Below are 22914 nucleotides of genomic sequence, written 5' to 3'. Positions count from 1 at the left end.
GCCGCCGGGCGAGGGGGCGGGGCCTGGAGGCGGAACTGACGTCAGAGCGGGGAGTCTGGGCGGGGGGGGGACGGGGAAGGGAAGGGAAGGGAAAGGAAGGGAAGGGAAGGGAAGGGAAGGGAAGGGAAGGGAAGGGAAGGGAAGGGAAGGGAAGGGAAGGGAAGGGAAGGGAAGGATCACTGCGATCATGGTGCTGGTCAGTAAGGAGAGGAAACCCATTTTATTATAACTTTCTCAGTATACAGAAGGAGAAAGTGAAATAAGTGCCTGCTGCTTTGAGTTAGCAAACTGCCTGTCCATTTAGAAACAGGACAGGGAATTGCAAATAACGATGTCAGTTAACCCTGTTGCCCTTGTGACGTAAAATGTGATTTCAAGTATTTAATGCGTTTTACAGAACTAAGAGACAACAAGCTATGTGACACAAACACACCTGCACGGAGAACAAGCCATACATATAACTACTTAGCGCATATATACTGTAGATACGCAGAGCTCTTAAGATAGATCTATTACTATGAATTCAAATTTGGAATATTAAAGATCATTTAACTGTACAAGCCAGCAGTGTAATGTTTATTTACGTTCATAGAACCACAGAAAGGTTTGGGTTGGAAGGGACCTTAAAGCCCACCCAGTTCCGACCCCCTGCCATGGGCAGGGGCACCTCCCACCAGCCCAGGCTGCCCAAAGCCCCATCCAGCCCGGCCTTGAGCACCTCCAGGGATGGGGCATCCACAGCTTCTCTGGGCAGCCTGTGCCAGCGCCTCATCACCCCACACCGCGCCCCCCTCGGCTATTTCCTTATAGCTCACGCCACCCATTTCCCCGCGTCCTCCCCTTCCCCCCCTGCCAACCACCCACAGCCCGCCGCCGGGATGTCTCTGTTCAGTTCAGCCGTGTACGCCAGCACAGCACCCGCCAGCAACCCCACCCCCCCCGCCCCGTCAGCGCCCGACGGCCGCCCCCCCGCCCCCTCACGTGACGCACCCCACCCCGATGGGCGGGGCCCGCCCGCGCGCCCCACGTGACGGGAAGGCGCCGGGGCCGGGCGGGGCGGGGCGCGGTACCGGAAGCTCCGCGCCCGCCCCTCCCCTCCCCGCGGCCGGCGGCGGCGGAGCCCCAGCGAGGCCCGGCCCGGCCCGGCCGCGGTTCCCGGAGCGGCGGCGCCCGGCGCTCGCAGGTGGGGGGGGGGGAGCCGCCCGGGGCCCGGTGTGGCTGCGGGTGGGGGAGTAACACCCGGCGGACCGGGGGTCTGCGCCACCAGCGGCGGGGCCGGCTGGCCCCGGGGGTCCTGGGAGCGCTTTTCTCGCCGTGTGGTGAGCTGGGGGGGGTTGGTTTATCGGCTGCCGGGCTGGGTGGGGCCGTCAGACCGCCGGTGCGTTCGGGCTTCGTGTCTGGGGAGTCGGGTTTGTCCTTCGTTACCTTAAAACTCTCAAATTAGGTACTAAATGATTCTGTGCCTTCTTCATTTACTCTTATTCCGTAAGCTTCTGAAGGCTGCTTGGCCAAGAGCAGGGCTGCGTGGTTCTCCTGACGGCAGGCGTTAGGAGAGGATGTGCCTACCCTGCCCCACGCAGACTTAAACTCCCAGGCAGGAAAGCCGCCCGTCCTCTCCAGGACATAGCCCGGCAGGCACTTCGTGCTGCACACGCTCTCCGAAAAGCAAACGACCAAAAACTATTTCGGTAGTCAACCTTTGGGCTGCCCTCTTCGGCTTGATGTCTTGTGTTTTGGAGGACAGCGTGGCTCTGTTGCTCAAAGACCTTCGTTATCATCTTACCTTAGGGTATTTCTCTGGTGTTTTCCTGTTTTCTTAGTTGAAGGTCAGAAGACAAGCTTAAACCCCAGGTGAGGCTGCAGTTTGAAACAGTCAGGTAATCCAAATCCAAAATCCTTTTTGACTTCTGGAAAAACTAGGAAATGCTTGGCTTAAAAGATCGCTGTTGATTACATTACATTGTAATGTAATTCATTTCTGGATATATTCTTACTTTGGCCTAATTTCAATTACTGGTAACTCCTGAATTGTAGTTTACCTTTGGTTATTAATTTTTGTTTTCAATGTTACCTTATAAAAGCAAAACTTTGCTTTTAGATGTAGTGGTTTGAAACAGAATTCATTTTTATTATTTGTGTTTAATTTCAGGGTGATTACAGGAGCATTTTGGTCCACAGAATTCTCATTTGACGTTTTATATCTCCACAGTGTAGGAGAATTGCGTGTGTTGTTTCTCAAAGCCAACACTGAATGTCTTGAATGGATAAGTGGTTGTTATGGAGCAGTCATGACAGAGTGAAGGGTGACTAATTTAGGTCAGCAGCTCTTCATCTATTCTTCAGAGCACTCAGCACAGGTGTCTGCCTGTTCCATATAAAAGACAAGTCTGGAGTACAGCAAAATTACATCGGCCGGTTTCTGAACACTGATAATCGCTTTGTGAATTGGATCCGTGCCTTGGCAGTGCTTGATTGTAAAAGGGAAGGTGTAGTTTGCAGAATGTGAATATTATAAGTGCTGCTTAGCACTTAAAAACAATCTTTTCAGAATGGTTGTGATAGTAGTGAACAGAAACTCCTCTAATTTCAGTGTTTCTTGAGCTTAATGAGCGCTGTAGGGGTCATACTTCCAAGTCAGCTGTTTGACCGTGCCTAATACTTGCCAGTACATGGTCTAGTATTCATTGCTACTCACGCATCTCTAAAGCTGATGCTTGATGATATTACCCCAAAAAAATCACTTACGGTGGTTTTCATGAATTATTTTCCAGTGGCTTGAAAGTTAATTTCACTTCTTACTGTTGGAAAGTAAGGAATGGAAAACGTGTTAAATGGAATCTGCCTATGCTATTTCACTAGAAGAGGTACTAATAGGAGTAAATTTTGTCAAATAGAATGTAAAGCAACATGGGATGTTAACTTGTAGCACTCAAAGCCTTGTAGCTACTCTAGAAGTCTGAGAGCCTGTATCTTCTCATGTAGAGAAGATGTTTGTAATCCGCTAGGAAGAACTGCATGCAGTGCCGAAGTATCAGAGAGCCAGCAATGGGCTTGTTCTATGCGGAAGAAGCATTACTTTCAAAATATCTGGGTGCTGCTGTGCATCTACTTCAGAACAGACTTCAAGCGAAAAGTCAGTTTGAGTCAGTTCTGTGGCTCCTAACGCGCTCATTCTGGTTCGTGTAATCTGGTTGGAAACAAGAATATAGCCCATTGAAAGAAAAAGCAACTGTGAAGTTTTTATACTGCTTAATGTTAAATGGCTACCTCTAATATTTGATGGTGGTGATTCGATAACTTTTTTCTTCTTTACTCAGATCACCCGGAAGACACAATGAGTGTTAAAGCTTTCAAGCTCGTTTCTGCTGTCGAGCGGGAGGTGTTAATGGGAGACAAAAATCACATCAACATCGAATGCATCGAGTGTTGTGGAAAGAACCTCTATATTGGAACCAACGACTGCTTTATCTATCACTTTCTGCTGGATGAAAAGCTATCGACAGCTGGAAAAATATCTTTTGCTGCCACCAAGCAACTGCATAAATACCTGGGCTTCAAGAAGCCAGTGAATGAGTTGAAAGCGGCATCTGCACTCACCAGGCTTCTTGTGCTCTGTGACAACACGATAACACTAGTTAATATGATGAACTTGGAACCTGTCCCCACTGGTGCTAGAATCAAAGGAGCTGTGACGTTCACTTTAAATGAAAACCCTGTGAGTGGGGACCCTTTCTGCGTCGAAGTCTGCATTATCTCGGTCAAGCGACGGACCATTCAGATGTTCATGGTGTTTGAAGACAGAGTCCAGATCGTGAAGGAAGTGTTTACTCCAGAGCAACCCTGTGCCGTGGCTGTAGATGGCTATTACTTGTGTCTTGCACTTACTACACAGTATATCATTTTGAATTACAATACTGGCGTCTCCCAGGATCTGTTTCCTTTCAGTAGCGATGAGAAACGGCCGATTGTGAAGAGGATTGGCAGGCAAGAGTTTCTGTTGGCTGGTCCTGGAGGGCTAGGTGAGACTAAGGTTATTCTTCTCTTTTTTTGGACTTGAGAAGGAAAACTTAAGTAACTGTTAGTATTTTACAGAATCACGATATTTTTCTTCACAGATCTGTGTTGGAATGTTGTGATACAAAGATAGATGATATATTATTAATACTAAATGTTACTGCTCTCCTGCCTTCTTAATGCACACAAATCAGGTTATTTGTATTTTAATCCTGCCTGTAGAAAGCTTTATGTCTGTATAGACAGATAACAAGGTAAGTAGTGTCCTGCAGGCCAGAGCGAATAAAACTTGGTTGGTACCAAGTGAAGTTTCAAAGGCTGATAGCCTGTCTGCAGTGACTAGCTGCAGTGAGTTTGAAGAGCCCCATGTTGCTATGACTTCTTTTTAACTTAATGTAGGCAAGCTATTTTTTCCTTAGCTGTTACTCAGAGTTTGTACAAACTCCCTTTCAGAGGCTGTAGCAGGCTCACAAATAGGTATGTTTTATGCAGCACTAATAAGAAACGTTACGGAACTAAGCTGCATCCCAACTCCTACAGAAGTAAGCTCTCTCTTAACTGTAGACCTTGTGACCATAGACAGTGTTGATACTCTCATTTGCTTATTTTTTTTTAGTAGTTTTTCAGCTCTGCATTACAGAAAATGATTAAGTATTGCAAAAATGAAGTTAGATCATGAGAGAGAATACTCTCATCTAATGGATGTTTGTAAGGACTAATGCTGCTGCAATCTGTCTAAATCAACAACACGCTGTAAGTTCAGTAATCTTGAGCTTTTTTTGGGAAAGCTGCGATATCCCGGATGTGACCAAATGCAGAATGCTTTCATGCTGTTTGCTGTATGATCCTACATTTAAGAGGTGCAGTTTATTTGTCTTTCATAACACATTAGGAGTAACTTGATGCAAAGAGATCTCAAATACTTAGGTCTGTAATTCGGGGATCTGCATGGTTTTTTTGATAAATTCTAAAGGAAATCAAGGATGTGATCAGGTGCTTATATCATTTTCACCTTGTGACCAGATATACATCAACTCAGAGTTTTTCCCTGAAAGTAGTAGGGATGCATTAGAATATCAGCTTATGCAAATTAAAGATGTTCCAAGATGAACTTGTTTTTTTAGACTGAAGACTTTTCTAAATCATCTTGGTTACATGCTTTATATTAGAACTGTTTGTTGTTTTGAATGTGGACGTGAATTTGTGGACGTTAACCAGTTTAGTAGTGCTGTGAAAGTTAAAATTAATGAATGGATTGTCTGAAGGTATTCCTTTTTGGTGAATGTCTAGGTTTTGGTGCATTTCTAGGGAGACACGATTCTTTAATCTATATTTTCTTTAGGAATGAAATCAGATTCTGTTCAATTGCTTTGTTTTCATTTTTTAGAAGATTAGATACATTCTCACAAAATAGAAAGCAGAATTATATTTAGTTACACTTTTGTTTTTATCTGTTGTCCTGGAAGAGAGTTACATGGTAAAGACCTTTATTTATAAAATCCAACGTGTTTGTGTGAGTAGATTGTCCTGAGGTTAAAATACTAGGTACGTGATACCTTAAGCACTCTTCTACACCTCTTCTACACAAATCTACACCTCTGTAGTTCTAGACGTGCTGTAAACTTTCTCTTTTCATGTAATGCAGGCAAAGCCTAACTTGTGCTGTCGTAGACACCTTCCTAAGAGTGCTTGCTGCTGATCGTATAGCACTTCCTTGCCAAATTCAGTTTGTGATATTTTTTTTAGTCATCTGTTTTCCATTCCATCCTCACCGTAGATTTGTTTACTATCATCCACCTTGCTGTTTTTCCTCAGTAAAATTCTTGGTGTCTTTAGCAATAGTCTCTTTGCAGTTGAGAAGGTATGTGAGCACCTTTATAAAACATCATTGGCATCTTGGCATTTGTGGCGGGCTCTTTCTGTTAAGTGAATGGACTTGAAAAGGCTTGATGTAAATCTTAAATTCTAATTTTGGTTCTCTTTTCTACATCTTATCAATTAATACGCATTCATTTGGCATTTGGTAGAGCATCTAGATTAAATTCAGCCTCTTGTTACTGAGGTGGAAGTATTCTACGTTAATATATTTGGCTTTATAGTGTTTGAAGTGACGTGTATCTACTAGATTAATTTCCTTTTGATTAAAGACTGGAATTAAGAATGGTGGCAAGCAACTGCTTGAAATGGTAATCATAAGTAAAGCATCTTTGAGTTTCTTGGGCATCTAGCATATTTCCTTTGAAACAAAGGTAAAGAAATCACAGCTGTTCATAGTTAATCCATAGATTTAGCCATCCAGGACTTTGATTCTACTTGCAGTTAGCGTATAGTTCTTTCTTTCAAAGGGAGTGGGAACTTAATTTTTGGTGTGTCTTCATTCAGACCAGTAATTAGTTCATTCAGACTTGAAAATCAGAATTCAATTCTGATATGTGTGAATCAAAATTGAATTCTCATAGGTATGAATCAGAATTGAATTCTGATAGGTATGAAACTATGCTTACCAAAATTCAGTTTTTCATTTCCTGAAGCTTTTGTTCAATGTTTCTAATCAGATTTCCTGTAGCTTCATTTATTTGATAAGTTTCAACAAACCGTTCTTGTATACTGGTGCAGGATGTGCATTCCTAGCACTAACTGGAGCAACTACCCGTGGAACATCACTGGTCTTGATGCTCTGAGCTCCCAAGGGGAGGATGCAGCTCCCCAGGTCTGAGGCTGCAGAGAGCTGAGACTGGGGCAGCTGGAAATACTGTCCTTGCATTCAGGTGATGCGTGCTTGGTTGGGAATTTGCATTGCCATGTAAAGAAGATGTAGGATATGATCCACAGACAACACAGCATCGGAGAAGACAAAAAGGAAAGTGAATCCTTTTTCCAGGACCCTGCAGATCCGTGAGCCTGACTGTGTTTCAGGAATCCTCAGCTCCTGGATCCAGTGGGAAAATCTGGAGCAACGAAGACCGTAGTACAGAAGGACTAAGTTATGGAACAGTAAAGAAAATGGGCAGACAAATCCACAGGACCTGATGGGATGCACCCATGAGTGCTTGAAGGGTGGTGGTCAGTGTCATGAGGGGAGTGCTAACGGGTTACCCGAGACAACGGGTACAGATTAAAATACAGGAAATTCCATGGAAACATAAGAAAATCATCCTCATTTTGATTGTGGTCACACTGTGGAACTAGAAGAGGATGTGGAGTCTGTTCTCAAAGGTACTTAAATCTGTCTGGATGAGGTCTTGAACAACCTAGTTGAACCTGCTTTAGCTGGGAGATTAAACTGGGCGATCTCCAGAGACCCCTTCCAAGTTCCATGGCTTTAATAGGCAAAACACAAATTTTAAGTACTTAACTTTAGTTTATTCCTTTTGCTTTTCCAGCATAAACTCTTCTCAGCGGTGTGTGGTTTGAGCAGTTGTGTAGTGCCTGAGTAGCCTACAAACGGGCAACTGAGCCTTGTAACTTACAGCAGGCACGTGTGCTAAGCAGAACGATTGATAATAGGTTATGGGGGGGTCTTCTCACAGTTGATGATACCGCATGAAGCAGGGTGGTCAATGGTAACAAACACATCCCCTTCCTGTTTGCAACCACTTGTAGTATTCCTCATACTGTCAACTTTGATAACCAAAAGTTCTCATATTAATTTTTTAAACAAGACTAATGCTGCTTTCCTTATTTCACTTTTTCCAGATGTTTTTGCTAAAACTTTTTCGTTTGAAAAACGAACAAACAAAAACCCTACGGAGTCTATTGTACAAAGCCCTGAGTAACCTGCTCTAATTTAGTAACCTGATCCTGCTTTGAGCCTGGAGGGTTGGACTGGATGTCCTCCAGAAGAACTTAAGTTTTTCTTCGATTCTGTCATTCTACAAACTTTTAGATCTCGCACTGCTAAAACAGTGTCGTTGCATTTTTGGGTAGCTCTTGTAACCTTTGGATAGCATGTGCATTTTTAATATGAAATTGATCAGTGACTTCATCTTTCATCAATTATATTCCTGTACTTAGCCAGACACCACAGCCATTTTATAGTTGTAGTGTTTATTGTTATCCTTAGGTGAGAGTTGCAGTAACTGGAAGGCATTAAAAATGGGTAGTACAGTCAGCCTTGTGTAATATTTCACTTCTGATCCACAAGGTTATTAAGATCTATAGAGTAAATTCAGATTGCATATTATGGTATTTCCTGCAAGGTGCTCTGATAAAAAAGCTGAATCATTATAGTGTAGAAGTAAATAACATTATTTGCTAATAGGTGTGAAATGATGTCTTTGTCTAGCACCCCTACTCAAAGGAAGGGTCTGGTCATTTCAAAGCTGTTCTGAAGGATCCAGAATCTTAATTTTATACCAGAGTGCTGTAACCATCTACAACCACGTCGTCTTTTTTTTTTCATTCCCCTTCAATATGACCCTCCTACCCAGCTACCCTTACCTCATTATCCACTGTTTGGAAGAGCTTTTGTAAATTGAATAACATAATCTTTTAATCTCTGTTCTTTAGAGCTCAGGCTCATTCTACCAGCTGTCAAGTGGCTCATTCCTGCTGTAGAACAATTTCCATAGTCACATCTTTTAGTGTAAAAAGTACTGATTTTAGGTGGTATTTGTTCATGTTTAAAACTGAAATTTACGTCGTGCTTCAGGATGGCTCGCTGTCAGAATTGTTGAACAATGTTTGAAAATTCAGACACAAGAAGTAGAAAGACATATTGTTCAAAAGCAAGTCAAACTTGCTAGAAGAGAATAGACAGGAAGACAGCGGCCAAGAAAAACACAAATTAACTGAAGATATTGGATTTAATCTTGTTGCATTGAAGGCATTGTTGGAACTTGTGGGGAGCTGGGGGTCAGCCTCGCAGATAGCTAGCGATAGGACTAGAGGGAATGGCCTCAAGTTGTACCAGGGGAGGTTCAGGTTGGAAATGAGGAGCCATTTCTTCTCAAAAAATGCAGTCAGGCACTGGGACGGGTTGCCCAGGGAGGTGGTGGAGTCACCGTCCCTGGGGGTGTTCAAGGAGAGGGTGGACGTGGTGCTTAGGGACGTGGTTCAGTGGGTGACATTGGTAGGGGGACGGTTGGACCAGGTGATCCTGGAGGGCTTTTCCAACCTTAATGATTCTGTGATTCTATGATATTTAAGTCTAATCTGTGCTTGGCTTTTGTGAAAATGTTTTATACATAACCTCAGAATTTTTTTCAAATGATTGATTACACCTTACAGGAAGTGACTCTTCCGAAGGAGCTCGACTCTCATCCTCTGAAAATTTTGCAGTGGCAAAAGTGATGCAGTAAATAATTGTCTATATAATAAAATCCTCTTCAGACATATGATATGGCAAAGAATAAATATGCCTATATTGCAGGATAGGTCAGGCAGTGCAGGCCTGCAGCTCTTAAGACAATATTGTTTGTATTGTTTGAATATTGGATCTCACTAAATATTTGTGGTTTTGAACGATTTTGAACATGGCATAATTCTTTAATCTTAGGGCTTTTTTTAAATAACTCGAATAGTTCTTGTTAGGCCTTTTCAGTATTCCTCTCTTTTCATTTCTCATGGTGTTTGCTTCTGTGGGTGAAGGATAAAGAAAAACTTTGAACAGAACAAACCAACAGGTGTGTAAGATCCAGGGAGCTATGATGCACCGTCATTGTGTTATCTGATACTGCATCTGTTCTTTTGGGCCTGTTATTTCTATACCCTGGTATCCATACTGGGAAGGGGATGGAATAGTCTTTGATTAGTGTAACCCTCAAGCTTTTTTTCTTTTTTGTAGGAATGTTTGCAACTGTAGATGGCATTTCACAGCGTGCCCCCGTGCACTGGTCCGAGAACGTGATTGGAGCAGCTTTGTGCTTTCCCTACGTTGTTGCTCTAGATGAGGAGTTCATTACAGTGCACAGCATGCTTGACCAGCAGCAAAAGCAAACCTTACCTTTTAAAGAAGGACACATTCTACAGGACTTTGAAGGTATTCAGAAGGATGCTTTTTTGTATCAGTAACTCTGGAACAGTCACCAGTGTGGGCACAGTCACTTCCATTTGTTCTTTTTAAACAAAATATCTAGCAAGCATGTTAACGGTTGTAACTTTTCCCTTGCAAATACTTTTGATTAGATCCCTGCAGCCTATGGTAGGAAAATTGTCGTCCAAATTTCAACACTTCTAGCAAAATGTATGCTTGTTGAATGTGCTCCAATTGTCAAGTCCTTTGTCAGATAGGAGTGTGTGGGCCTAGAGCTTTTTCTTACAATTTGTTTTCTTTACTGTATTACACTATTAGCTTTATGTTGCGTGAAGGAACAGTGTTGGCTTGATGTTATGAGTCTGTAATTGTGAGCTACAAATATCAGTCTGCTGCTTTTCCTGGCAGTTTTAACATCTTACAATTGTTCTTTTGGACTACTATCTGAAATATCTGTTAGAGGTTCAGAAGTAAGTATTTTATAAAGAATTTTTAAACAGAAATACAAAAATTATGATTTTTTTTTTTCAGTTAAAGACTATTTAAGTGTGGAATACATTGCATCACTTATCTTTTTCTTTTTTCTAGTGGAGTTACAAACTCTAGTACTGTGAACTGTGTGTTACTAGTTACCTTTGAAGTACAGCTTACAATTTCCTACTGTAAGCCTGAGGAAATAAACTGCCAGCTACAAGTCTGTTGTCTTGAATCTGGGCAATAGTTTTACAGTGGTGACCTGTGCAACTTTGGCTATCATCTCTTATGATGAGCTGTTTCATTTACTTAGAGTGGAACAAAATTTGCTGTAAATAAATAAAATTATCATTATCTTTGTATGGGGGTAATTTACAGGTAAACTGTACTACCTGATGAATATGGTAACAACAAAGAAAAGTTTTAAAACTTTAGCCTTGTATCTTAAATAGTAAATATTAAAGCTTATTTCTGAAAAGTTTTTTTTTCCTGCAGAGGATGTAAACTGAATATGTCTGTTTGCTCTGTCCAGGAAAGGTGATTGTTGCTACCAGTAAGTGTGTGTATATCTTGGTGCCGCTGCCTCTGGAGAAACAGATTCAGGATCTTCTAGCTAGTCACAGAGTGGAAGAAGCCCTTGTTCTAGCAAAAGGAGCTCGAAGAAATATTCCAAAAGAGAAATTTCAGGTCTGTCCTTTACTTTTCATGAAAATATATACCTACGGTGGGGGCTGTGTATGCTGATGGTCAAATGACTGTAGAAGGTGGGAGAGGGATTTACTTTGAAAAGAATTCTAACTAATACCTCTTATGGTTTTGGCCTGAGGAAATAGATGTGGTACTGAATTTGTTTGTTTGTAATGGCTATGACATTTTCAGGGTTGAATGCTGCTCTTCTGTTCTTGGTATTTTTTTCCTCTTGTGTATAACTAAACAAAACCAAAAAACTAGTGATAGAAAAAACACTGCGGTGCTTATTCTAGGTTCAGTTGTTAGTTGCTATTGCTGTTTTTAAAAAAAAAAAGTATACAGTCAGAATTTTTAAGTTTGACTTTTTATTGGGAATTCTCACTGTGTCTTAAACTCCACAGTATTACAACTTTGAAGTTAAGTGATGGGAAATCTAAGCCAAGTACATCCTAGTTCCAAGCTTGTACTGGTGTGTAACTGAATAGTTAACTTTTATGTGCAGCAAAAAAGTATCTTATCGTAGAATGGTTTGGGTTGGAAGGGACCTTTAAAGGTATCTAGTTCCAGTGCCCTCCTGCTCCCCACGTGGACAAGGATGCCACCCACTAGACCAGGCTGCTCAGGGCCCCCTCCAACCTGGCCTTGAACACCTCCAGGGATGGAGCATCCACAGCTTCTCTGGACAACCTGTGCCGGTGCCTCACCACCCTCTGAGTGAAGAATTTCATCCTAACCTCTAATTTAAATCTCCCCTCTTTTTAAGTTTAAAACCATTCCCTCTGTCCTATCATTATCTACCTGAGCAAAGAGTTGCTCTCCATCTTTTTTTATAAGCCCCCTTTAAGTATTGAATAGCTGCACTGTGGCTTCTGCAGGGCCTTCTTGTCTTCAGGCCGAACATCCCCAGCTCTCCTTTCTTCATGGGAGAGGTGCTCCAGCCCCTTGATCATCTTCATGGCCCTCCTTTGGACCCTCGCTAACAGGTCTATATCTTTCTTGTGCTCAGGACCTCAGACTTGGATGCAGCACTCCAGGTGGGGTCTCACAAGGGCAGAGTAGAGGAGGACAATCACCTCCCTCGACCTGCTGGCCACTCCCCTGTTGATGCAACCCAGGATGCAGTTGGCCTTCTGGGCTGCAAGCCTGCACTGCTGGCTAATGTCAAACCTTTTGCCCACCAGAACTCCCAAGTCTCTCTGCAGGGCAGCTCTCAACAAGTTCTTCTCCCAGTCTTTAATCATGTCCAGGATTGTCCCAACTCAAGTGCATCACCTTGCACTTGGACTTGAATCCTCATTAGGTTCCCATGGGCCCATTTTTCTAGCTTGTCCAGTCCCTTTGGATGGCATCCCTTCTCTTGTATCGACTGCATCACTCAGCTTGGTGTCATCTACAAGCCAATTCCTTATTGGTGGAATGGTCCACTCTTCAAATCTATCTATCTCCAATTTGGAGATCAGGATGTCATGTGGGGCCATGTCAAAGGCCCTACAGAAGTCTAGGTAGATGACATGGGTCAACCTTCCCTTGTCAACTGATGCAGTCACTCCATCACAGAAGGCCACCAGATGGGTCAGGCGTGGTTTGCTCTTGGTGAAGTCATACTGGCTGCCTTGGATCACCGCCTGGTCTTGCATATGCCTTAACATTGCTTCCAGGAGGCTCTGTTCCATGATCTTTCCAGGTACAGAGGTGAGGCTCACCAGTCTGTAGTTACCTGGGTCCTCCTTTCTACCCTTTTCAAAAATGGGAGTGATCTTAGTAGATCTTTGGTTACTGAGATTTGTACTCCTTTCCTTCTACCTTGTGTTTATATCGTAATACATATGCTGCTGGATTTGTTCATATCTGTGATTTAGAGACTGAAACTTGGATAAAGTAGCATTAAATCTCTCTAATATAAAGGAATAATCATTTTATTCCTGAGTAGTGTTTTAGAACATGAGAAAAATTCACCAAGCAGGTGAATGAATCTTTGATGGTTTCTTTCTTTTTTGAAACTATCTGTAGTTTGCAGGAAACCTACGTGCAGAGCTAAAATGAATCTTTTTCTATTTTCAGCTACTTTAGAGTATTTCATGGCCCTCAAAATGGCATCTGTTGCATTACTTCCAGCTGAAGTAATTCCAAAATGAATTAGTCTGGCAGGATATGTATATCTTAATTTTAAGAAGTTTGTAATTTTGTTCATATTTCAACATTTAAATTTTGTTCAGTGCCTTTGGAAGAAAGAAGTCATTAAATTAAATGAAAATGTTAGGGATTTTCATTTCGATCCCTAATTCCTCTGTAGAATGAGTGGCTGGGAGGCTGCTCTGCAAGTTTAAAAAAAAAAAAAAAAAAAAAAAAAACACTTGGCCAGAAAAGCATTTACCTCCTTTTATTTCCAGATAGTTTTACCTTAGTACTTAAAAAGTACAGAAGTATTGAGAAACATTTCAGCAAATTCAGAATTCAGTTTTGTGTTGCATCTTTATGTCCAAGTTTTCCTTTGCAACCTAAAGAATCAAACCAGAATTCTTCTGTGAGAACAGAATATGTGATTAAAGGTCATCATGCATAGGCATTAATTTTCTAATTATTTATTTCCAGTTTATGATTATTAGCATGGAAGATGTCTGGTTTTTTTTGTTGTTGGTTGTTTTTTTTACCCCACAGATTTACCTGCAATTCATTATCTGAAATTCATATGGAACCTCATTCCTCGGAATTTTTCTTGCTTTTAGGATTTTCCTGTCTTTAGGATAAGTCACTTTCTGCTTACATGTACATTATGTGCACTGAATGTCTTACTTCCTGAAATTACTGTTTCCAAGAATAAGTTTTCTCTTACTTTGTGCTTTCAAGGGTGTTCAGTTACTTTGGGTTAATGAAAAACAGAAAGCTATTTGCTTGTATGCAAAACAACCTGTTGTAGTTCTGAGTTGTACCCACAGACTGATGTTAACCAGCTTAAATTGATAGTCTCCCATTGGCTCATATTAAAATGATTGAATTTGGTTTAGCTGTTGACAAGGTAGTCCAAATTTTCAGAGCACATCGGTAGTTGGAAATGTAACATGTTGAGCGTGCTTTCTAACGTGCCTCTGATAATTAATGCTGTCATTACAGATTTGCTACAAGCACATCAGTCTTCCCTTTACTGTAGTCTCACGTAATATAAATCTGATGGAGTACAACCAAATTACATGCCTTGCATGCATCTTTTGCATAATTTCGTTGTCGTACTTTAACTGATCGCATAGTTGCTCCTTTCCAACTTATGTCTCATAGATATCTTCAGGTGTCTACTTTGCAAGCTTTACTGATTCTTGAGTAGCTGACAAATTCTAGGATTTATTTTGCCATTTTGTACTAGCAGGGGTAGGAGGATCGAGGTATTCAGTTAAGACACTTGATCCAGGAGCTATAATTTATCCTTACAAAAGAGCGATTGTAACTTCTTGATACAGGTAGTATTTTGTACAAGGAAAACCTGTTTTCCACAAGCTGCTTTATTTTCCCCAGTTTGGGATGGCTTTTGCTGTCTACATGTAACTAACTCAGTCAAGAGAGTTCTTGAGGGCATGGGTTTTTTTTCCTGCAGTTGAGTCCTGCATTGTTGTTGCAGGCACACAGGTGCACTCTGTCTCTATTTGTATCAGCATAAATATGCATATATTCCAGTAGTGCAGAATGACAGTGGGTTGGAAACAGTAAAGTACTGCATTCGCAGAATTGTTTGTGCAACCAGTGTTACTGGAAAGAAGGAGGTCAAGCATTGGTAGCTCTAACCTGTTATTTAATCTATAGCCCCTGCAGACAGCAAATTTCTCTGCTATATTACATGAAAGTTTCTTTGTCTTTGAACATCAAGAATTATTGTGAAGTAGAAACTGCTAAGCAAAGTGGTGCAAGGAGATGGCATTGCTGGATATCATGTCAGAAGAGTACAGAGGCCTTTCTACCATGCTACCATGAAATGACTGAATGCTACTTATTAATTTTTCAGGACAGCTGAAGTTTGCAGAAATCATGGTTGATGGTAGTGAAGACCTTGGTTAGATTGACACACATCTTGCATAGGTATCTCTCTTTTTGCCTCTCATTTTTCACTAGTTTCAAAAAACTTGTTTAACTGTACCCAAACCTGACCAGAAAGCTAAAGTAACTTTCTACAAAAAATCTTTTTGCAATCTTGTTGGTAATTCTGATCATCCTAGAAAGACCTTTTTCTAGCAGCTGGGAGAATTAGAGCTTCACTACAGCCATTGCAGGTTCAGCAGTCATCTTTCTGTTTGTCAGTGCTTTTTCAAATACGAATAGTACAAATACAAATCTTAATTCATGTTTCTGTAGCTAGACTTTTGTTCTCACTAGTTTTTTCTAATGTGAATTCAGTCAACAATACAGAATTTGCCTAAAGCACTTCAAGTCCTATAGTTGCCCTTCAAAAATGATAGGGGAATAAATAATGTGTTGAGCAATGTGATGGATTATAGCTTAGTACCTTTTCAAAAGATGCTAATTACAATATTATGAAAGATGAGCCTGGAAGAACTCATTCTGGAAGATGGCTCTTCTATCATAAACAAAAATTAACTGTAGTTGGCATATAGATGTAGCTTGTTTTTAAAACTCTAAGACTGTAGAATTTTCCACCTGTTGCTTCCATAATCTTTACAATGAGACATTTTGATGTCAAATGCTAATCTTGGCTGAAAATCAACCTGGATTCTTACCAGTTTATCTTTCAAAAGTTAGGAAAGCCTCTGCCAGCCAGGAGACATTTTACAACCCTTTGGTGCACAACTTCAAGGGACAAGTGAAGATGTTCACTTTCATTTAAGTGTTAATGCACCACTTAATCAGTTTAAATTTAAAGCTGATTTCTTAGGCCTGCACTTAAACTGTCAATGAGTTCGTTTTAACTTCTATTTGAAAAGATTGCTGTACAGACTAAGCTATACAATTAAGGCAGTGTCTTCAGTGTGTTAGATCAATTCAAACTTAATTCCGATATCCTAATTCTTAAAGTGTAAATATTAGTGGTCCCTCCATTGGAAAAATTGAAAAGAGACTTTAAAAAAATAATAATAAAAAAAAAACACCTTTTGATTCTAATTTCTTTAGTAAGATGAAAAGCGTTTGTATTTTAACCCTCCCTAGCAAGTCTGAGGCCAGATCTTGAAGTTTCCTGGTGGAACAAGGTACAGGTAGTTGACGGTAAAGGATTTCAATCTGCATCCTTAAGCAGTGACCAGACAGGCATTCATCAGTTCACAGATTTTGATTCGTTGGTGTAATACCATAGCTGGAAATGCAAAATATTTTATATATTTCGTGTATGTATTATTATGAGGCAGTTTTACTTTATTGCTGTATTTAATTTCCCTTTTAGCTTTATTTAACTGTCTTTTAAATTAGTACAGTTGGACATATAGCATAGTAACATTACTTAATATAAAGATGTGATTTTTTTTTTATTTTCTTTGTTAGATTTGTCTGAAAAAATGCACCAGATAACATTTCCCTTTATTTTCCCTTTTCTTTGTGACACTGGAGAGACAAGAAGACTCCTACAACCTTACAGATCAATAGGTTTTAATGGTTTACTAGTGATCAAGTGTTTCCTTAGGATTATCCATTAGTGAAATATGCACAGATTAAATGGACTTAAGCTTTTCTCTTAGTCAATCCACAGTCTTTAATCAAGGTGAAAAATCAGCAATTGGACTATCAGTCTACCCTGCTCGGGGCCTGTCACTCTTTAGCAATTCCTGCCTGGAATTTGTTCATGAAAGTATTGCTATTTTGATTGAAAATAGGAGCCTATAATTAAGAACAGCATTCAGGTACTGTGTTAGACATCAGAAAACTGCACATTTATTCATGGAAAAGGTGGGGGAGAAAATGAAGGGCAAGTGGATGTGGCTAGCTGGCTGCGTTCACAAAATGCCAATGTTGTCACAAATGGTGGATTCTTTGCAAAACACAGTTTAGTTTGCTTCTAGTAATTCTCTTTTTGCCATTGGAAATATTTGAGCCACATTTAATCTAGTGGTAACTAACCATTCAGATTGAAGGGAGAAAAAAACCTCACACGTAAAGTACATCTCAAGTTCTTTTTCAAGTGATTTTTTTGTAAACTTTTTTCTGTCGAGTCGTGATCTTAACCATAAAACTTCATAACACATTGCTGTTCTTGTGCTTTACTTCTGTTTTTCTTACTAATGTTTTTATGTATGATTTCTATATTTTATAAATTGAACTGCTTTAAAAGTATTTTTTTAAAAAGGCAGAAAATCATCTGGGAAAGAGGATATGAAACTCACCAGCAAGGTTGCTAGAGAAGTGGGGTCAGAAGAGGAGAAAGTTGGATATTTATGGTCAGCTGGGACCCTTGAGTTTCTCTTCTTTGTCTGCTGAATTACAAGAACTTTAAAGATAACCATCAGCCATCACATTTGCACATACCATGAGCAAAAACTTGAGGCAGGCCATACTGATGTTAGAGAAGACATTTTTTGAATAAAAAAACCTTTTATTTGCTACTCATTGACTTTGCTTTTAGTAAGTACTAGTGCATAGTGTTGTGTTTAAACGTCTGTAAAAAGAAACTCAGTCTGGGTAGCAAGATCCTGTGTATGTTCAGGTACATACAGTAGAAGGTGTGGAAGATCAAGGCTTTATTTTGCATTTAACTTGATGGTCCTGCTTGAAGATCATGTGTTCAGTGATTTTATAAGGTACTTATTACAGCTATGACTAGTACCATGCGAATAGCTCCTTACAAATATAATAATGTTTTTTTCCCCTCTTGTCTTTCATAGGTAATGTACAAACGAATCCTGCAGCAAGCAGGTTTTATACAGTTTGCACAGCTTCAGTTCCTTGAAGCAAAAGAGCTCTTCAGGTAATTGTGTGACAAGAAATATATTATTTTTTTAAATAAGGAGTTAGCATTCTTGGTTTTAAAAGCACTTAATCAATTGAATGTTTTTTAATGCAGTTTGGAGATCAGTGTGATAAAATAGCTTTGTTGGGGGAAAAGCAGAGTAAGATTGAAACAATTTAATATTTGAAGAGTTAATGCAACTGTTTTTTTTGTATACTAACAGCAGCATTAAGGCTGTAATCCTGTAGTTTGATTGTGTAGAGACTTTTTGACTCCATGCATATGAAGTTCAAGGTGTTATTACTGAGTGTGCACTGTGGCATGTCTCTTCTTAAGAAGAAAAGCTTTTTTTAACAAAAAGTTGCAATGTACATACAGTTGACACAACTGCACTTTTTATTGAGAATCATGCTACTGAAGTTGTTTTTAACAATTCTTTTGGAAGTCTGTACAAACCTTCCCAACTCAGCTGTTTCAACAGTCCCTTGTTTATACAATGACCTTGGTAATCCACTTTCACTCCATAAACAGCATTTTTGACTGCTTTTATCTTTATTTCATTTGATAATTTCATTTTGGCTAGCAGCACCTCATTCTGTGCAGGGAAGCTGTGCAGAGTTATTGTAATCCATGGTGACTACATATGAGAATCTTTATCTGCTGAAATTCATTTCAAATCAGTTGAGAGCCTATGAAATAGAATTGTTATGGTTAAACAACTTGCTGTAAGTGGTAGACTTGTATGCTATAGGGGAGGAAAAAAGGTTGTCCTTGGGTTAATAGAAATGTGTCAAGGAAAGTGAAGCTTTGGGCAAAGTTACTACTGGAGAAGGAATTTTCCATTTTGCCTACTGCTCTCCAGGGTAATGGGAAACACTGGGTGAAAATTGGAGAAAGACACCAAAGGTCTGAACAGTGTCTATGGGCAACTTGTTCTGGCCACAACCAATGGAGATGAAATAGCCAAGATCAGTTATTCAGCACCCATCCAGCTTGTGGTCTATCTGACAAATGAGCTTCAATGAATGGTACTGTGCAAGCTTCTTTATCAGAAGAAATGTGTTTAATGAGAACTTCCTGTCCAAGCATGAATTTTGGAGTTGAGTCAGCATCCTGGGGTGTTCCCTTCCTCTGAAAGTTGCTATTCCAAAGCAGAACAGCTGTTCATAAGCTGCTAAAAGTCTTTGCTGGGGGGAGAAAGTACAGACAAGCATTCCTTCTGACCAGCCGTGTGTAAGCCGTAAATACTTGGGTGACTGAAAACTCCTTGTAGAATGCAGGATCTCTGATTTTCAGTCCAGGACGTTACACCCAGTTCATATAATATCTGGTTATGCATTGACTGAACACTCAGACAGTCTTGTTCATTTAAGGCTTATTGACGTTTGAAGGAAAAATGGGAAAGATAATGGCAATCCACGCAAACACTTCCTCCAATCTCTGTTGCTGTGGAGGTATTTCAGGCTAGCGTTAGTCAGAAATAACTCGTGTTAAAATGCCAAAGGGCAATTTGATGTCTGTCTGAGGAAAAGATAGATTTAGCAGTGTCATCAGTAGCTCCAACAAACTGGTGTGATGTGGGTCTGCTTCTGGCCAAATTTCAAGTGAGATCATCTCATTCCTCAGAAAGTATCTGAGTTATAGATTAGCTGGGGAAATAGTTGCAGTGGACTACAGGTGTTTTTTCTTGCACCAATAAGCCTTGGTTAACCTTGTCAAGATAGTTACTTTACGCTTACTGTCATAGTTCTTAGATACCGAAACCTCTAGGAGGAATGTTTTCCTGCTGAGGTCCTTTAGGTTATGCTGATACTTCAAAATACTGGAGAACGTTGACAAGAAGGAAGGAAATGCTAGCTGTATTGAAACTGAAATAGCTCAACAAAGGGAAGAGGTTTTATTTTTTAGCTGAATTTATCAACCTTAAATTGAGCATGCTGTTAACGATAAAACTTTTTTTTGGTCTGACAGATTCAGTTGTTATTAGCACCATACAATCCATTATAACTTACAAATCATGCTATTTCGTGTTGCTGTCATGAGGGGTTTGCATGCAGTTAGACCAAACAGCATGCTTAGCAGGCTGTTTATTGAATTCTAGTTATTTTGCTGAGATGTTGGTATAGATGCCACAGTGAAACTATTTCTCTGTGGTATTTGCTTATGTCCTTTCCCTGGTTAGGTGTTGCTTACATCTGACAGTTTAACAAATCTGACAGATTGATTAAACTAACAAATCAAAGTATAAACTCTTCTTTTTGTAATATTGTCTGACATGGGAGGAGACATAGATGGACTTCTAGCTAAGTTCTTTCCTACACTAGGAAGGTTTAAAAAAAAGAATAAAAAATAAAAAAAAAAGCTGGTAACTATACTCGGATACATAAGAAGTAGGACTTACTGTGAGGTTTGCATCTTAAGTAAGCTTCCATTACAGCTAGTGAGATCTGGGTAAAACAGCCAAATTACGTAGGCTACATTGACATCTCTGATACCTGTAAATTTAGGAGTCTTAATTTGGACCTGAATTTTCCCACGTCTTGTAAATTCTGCCTACTGTGCAGTTTGTAAACATAAAGCCAGAAAAGACTTAATGCAGAATTACTCAGAGGGAAGTTGCCTTTTAAGACAGATCAAACTGTCAGTGCTAAGAGCTTGTCTTCTACATTTTAGTAAGTGGCTAGCTATATTTTGCTAAACCTTAGAAGCTGAAAATTCAAATATTCTAAGGGAAGGTGCTATTTGTAATTCTCTTCTTAAACCATTTCCTTCAAAAACAGTGGAAAAAGACCAAGCCAAAAATTGCAGCTCCCAGGAGCCATGAGCCTTGAGGTGAATGTTACCCATTCATGCAGATGGGGCCATTGTTTAGTATTTGCTATGTCTCTGAAGAAGTCTGTTCTGAATGATGCTTAGCTTTTAAGGAGGTTGCCTGATTGCCGGTTACCATTGCTGTGGGGAGAACAAAATTGTACAATCTGAGCTCAAATCAGACCTGCTGAGAGAACCACTGGTGATTCACAGTCCAAGGCGTGGCCTAACCACGTTGGCAGCTGATTTTGGTTCTCCTTCTGACGTTCAGATGGCCATTAAGGCCAGAATCCATGAAGTTCAGAGGTGAAGTAACTGACTACTTCCTCATTTAGGAAAAGTTAGATGGTAAGATGAAAGGGTGCAGAACCTCAGCAACTGTGGAAGTTGAAAAATGTTCTAAAACTTGTTAAATGTGGCATGTTAAATACAGCACTTTTAACTTCTCCATGGCCATAGTCTCCATCTAAACTTAGGCCATATCCAAGTACGTGAAAGCATGTCCAACAAGGAAACTGTTGTCTGTCTGTACTTTAATTTCCATGGATTTAACAAGACTTCTTGCTTCTGTACAAATTTGGACTGGACTGTTGATGTTATTCAAGTTATGGATTAGCTTTGTGTTCTATCATAAATCAGTGAAGAATCTTGTAGAAAAAAGACCCCGTCTGTCTTGTTTATTTAAAATAGGATTATTCCTGTCTTAATTTTGTGGAGTAGTTGAACTAACCAGAGCTGCAACTACATTAATGTAAGCCCAAATGCTCTTTGAACTGTCAGATCATGCCACTGACAGAACTTGCTATTTCTTGGTTGTTCTGCCTCTTTAAAAATAAATAAATCTCATCAACCTGTGAGTTCCACGTAATGTGGATCTAAAACTTTCAAAACCAAATACAAAGTCTGAAATGAGGAATTAAAAGGAAACCTCAACTGCAGGAATCTGCAAAGTAGACATGAACACTGCTTCTTATTAGTGGTTGGCCTTTCTAGTGTAGAGCTGGGTTTTTTTTAGGCAGTAGGAGCTCTGTGTATGAATTGGAAAAACTTTCTTTTCAAACCTCTTTTCACAGGAAGGTTTGTCGTATTCAGATTTTTTTCTCTTGCGGACTTCTGCTTTCTACGTTGCTGTTTTCATGCGTTGCGGTCACTAGGTTCTGGACAGGGTACTTACTGCTTTTAAATTTTTTGCTGTTGTTGCTGTCTCCTAGAATTTCATTCTTACAGTACAGATTTAGTAGCCAAAGGATGCTCTTAAATAATTATTTAGAACTTAAAAAAAAAAAAAATGTTGCCATGGAGATGCTTCTTACCAGTTCATATTTCCTGGATGGTTTTGGAATAATTTCTCTGGTAAGAAGTGAACAACTTGAGGCATACCGTATTGCTTTCCTTGCTTCAGAACTGTAAAGGAGGGATTAACCCACCTGGTAGGATCACAGGTTGAGGTTGGAAATAGCCTCTGAAGGTCCCTACTCAAGCAGGGCCAGCTAGAGCAGGTTGCCCAGATCTTTCACACTTGATTGCCTGCAGAAGGTAAAAATCTTCCTGCTTCATCTGCTTTCATAGTTATGACTTGTTTGCTTTTGGGATACTTTCCAGTCAAGTTTGTGAAGGGAAAGTCTTTCTGAGGTTGCTGATCACTGGTGGATCAAAACTATTTCAGTTTTATTTGCAACAAAATAGTAACTAAACAGGATTTATTTTGAAGAACTTGAGAAGTTCCTTTTGAGGTTTTTTTCAGCAACAGTATCTTCTGCAGTTCAGGACTATTCATATTTAAAGATGAATTCTGAGTAATGAATTTGACAGGGAACTGAATCATAACCCCTGGTTTCTTGCTGTTCTTTTATAGCAAGGCCTAGGAGGAAGAATCATTCTAGCTGTGAAAATCAGGAAGGTATTTGCCACATGTGAACAAAATTCTGGTTTTATTCTTCTGTCACAACATTCTTTCTACCAATGCTTGAGTAGTTTCTTCAATGGGTTAGAAAGAAAAATGTTTCGGGTAACATCTCTGTGTTAAAGCCTGCTCCTAGATAGGGTATAGATGCCCTACACATGTGAAGGGAAA

General features: G+C 40.0%; 1 protein-coding gene across 2 annotated transcripts in view; it reads left to right on the top strand.

Moving 5' to 3' along the window:
* The first annotated feature begins 1059 nt into the window (after nucleotides 1-1059).
* The window catches only part of TGFBRAP1 (transforming growth factor beta receptor associated protein 1), a 36343-nt gene continuing 14488 nt past the window's right edge, over nucleotides 1060-22914 (top strand). Inside the window, exons 1-5 of one of the 2 annotated variants that reach the window (XM_035558121.2) lie at nucleotides 1060-1183; nucleotides 3318-4019; nucleotides 9800-9994; nucleotides 10995-11149; nucleotides 17965-18047. In XM_035558121.2, the coding sequence (XP_035414014.1) occupies nucleotides 3335-4019; nucleotides 9800-9994; nucleotides 10995-11149; nucleotides 17965-18047 (1118 nt within the window). In that variant the 5' untranslated portion in view covers nucleotides 1060-1183; nucleotides 3318-3334. Of the gene's footprint in view, nucleotides 1184-2196; nucleotides 2317-3317; nucleotides 4020-9799; nucleotides 9995-10994; nucleotides 11150-17964; nucleotides 18048-22914 lie in introns of those variants that run through there. The other variant, XM_035558122.2, reaches the window with a different exon arrangement.

Source organism: Cygnus atratus, chromosome 1 (assembly GCF_013377495.2).
Source record: "Cygnus atratus isolate AKBS03 ecotype Queensland, Australia chromosome 1, CAtr_DNAZoo_HiC_assembly, whole genome shotgun sequence".
NCBI classification, from domain to species: domain Eukaryota; kingdom Metazoa; phylum Chordata; class Aves; order Anseriformes; family Anatidae; genus Cygnus; species Cygnus atratus.
This window is presented reverse-complemented; position numbering and strand designations above follow the sequence as displayed.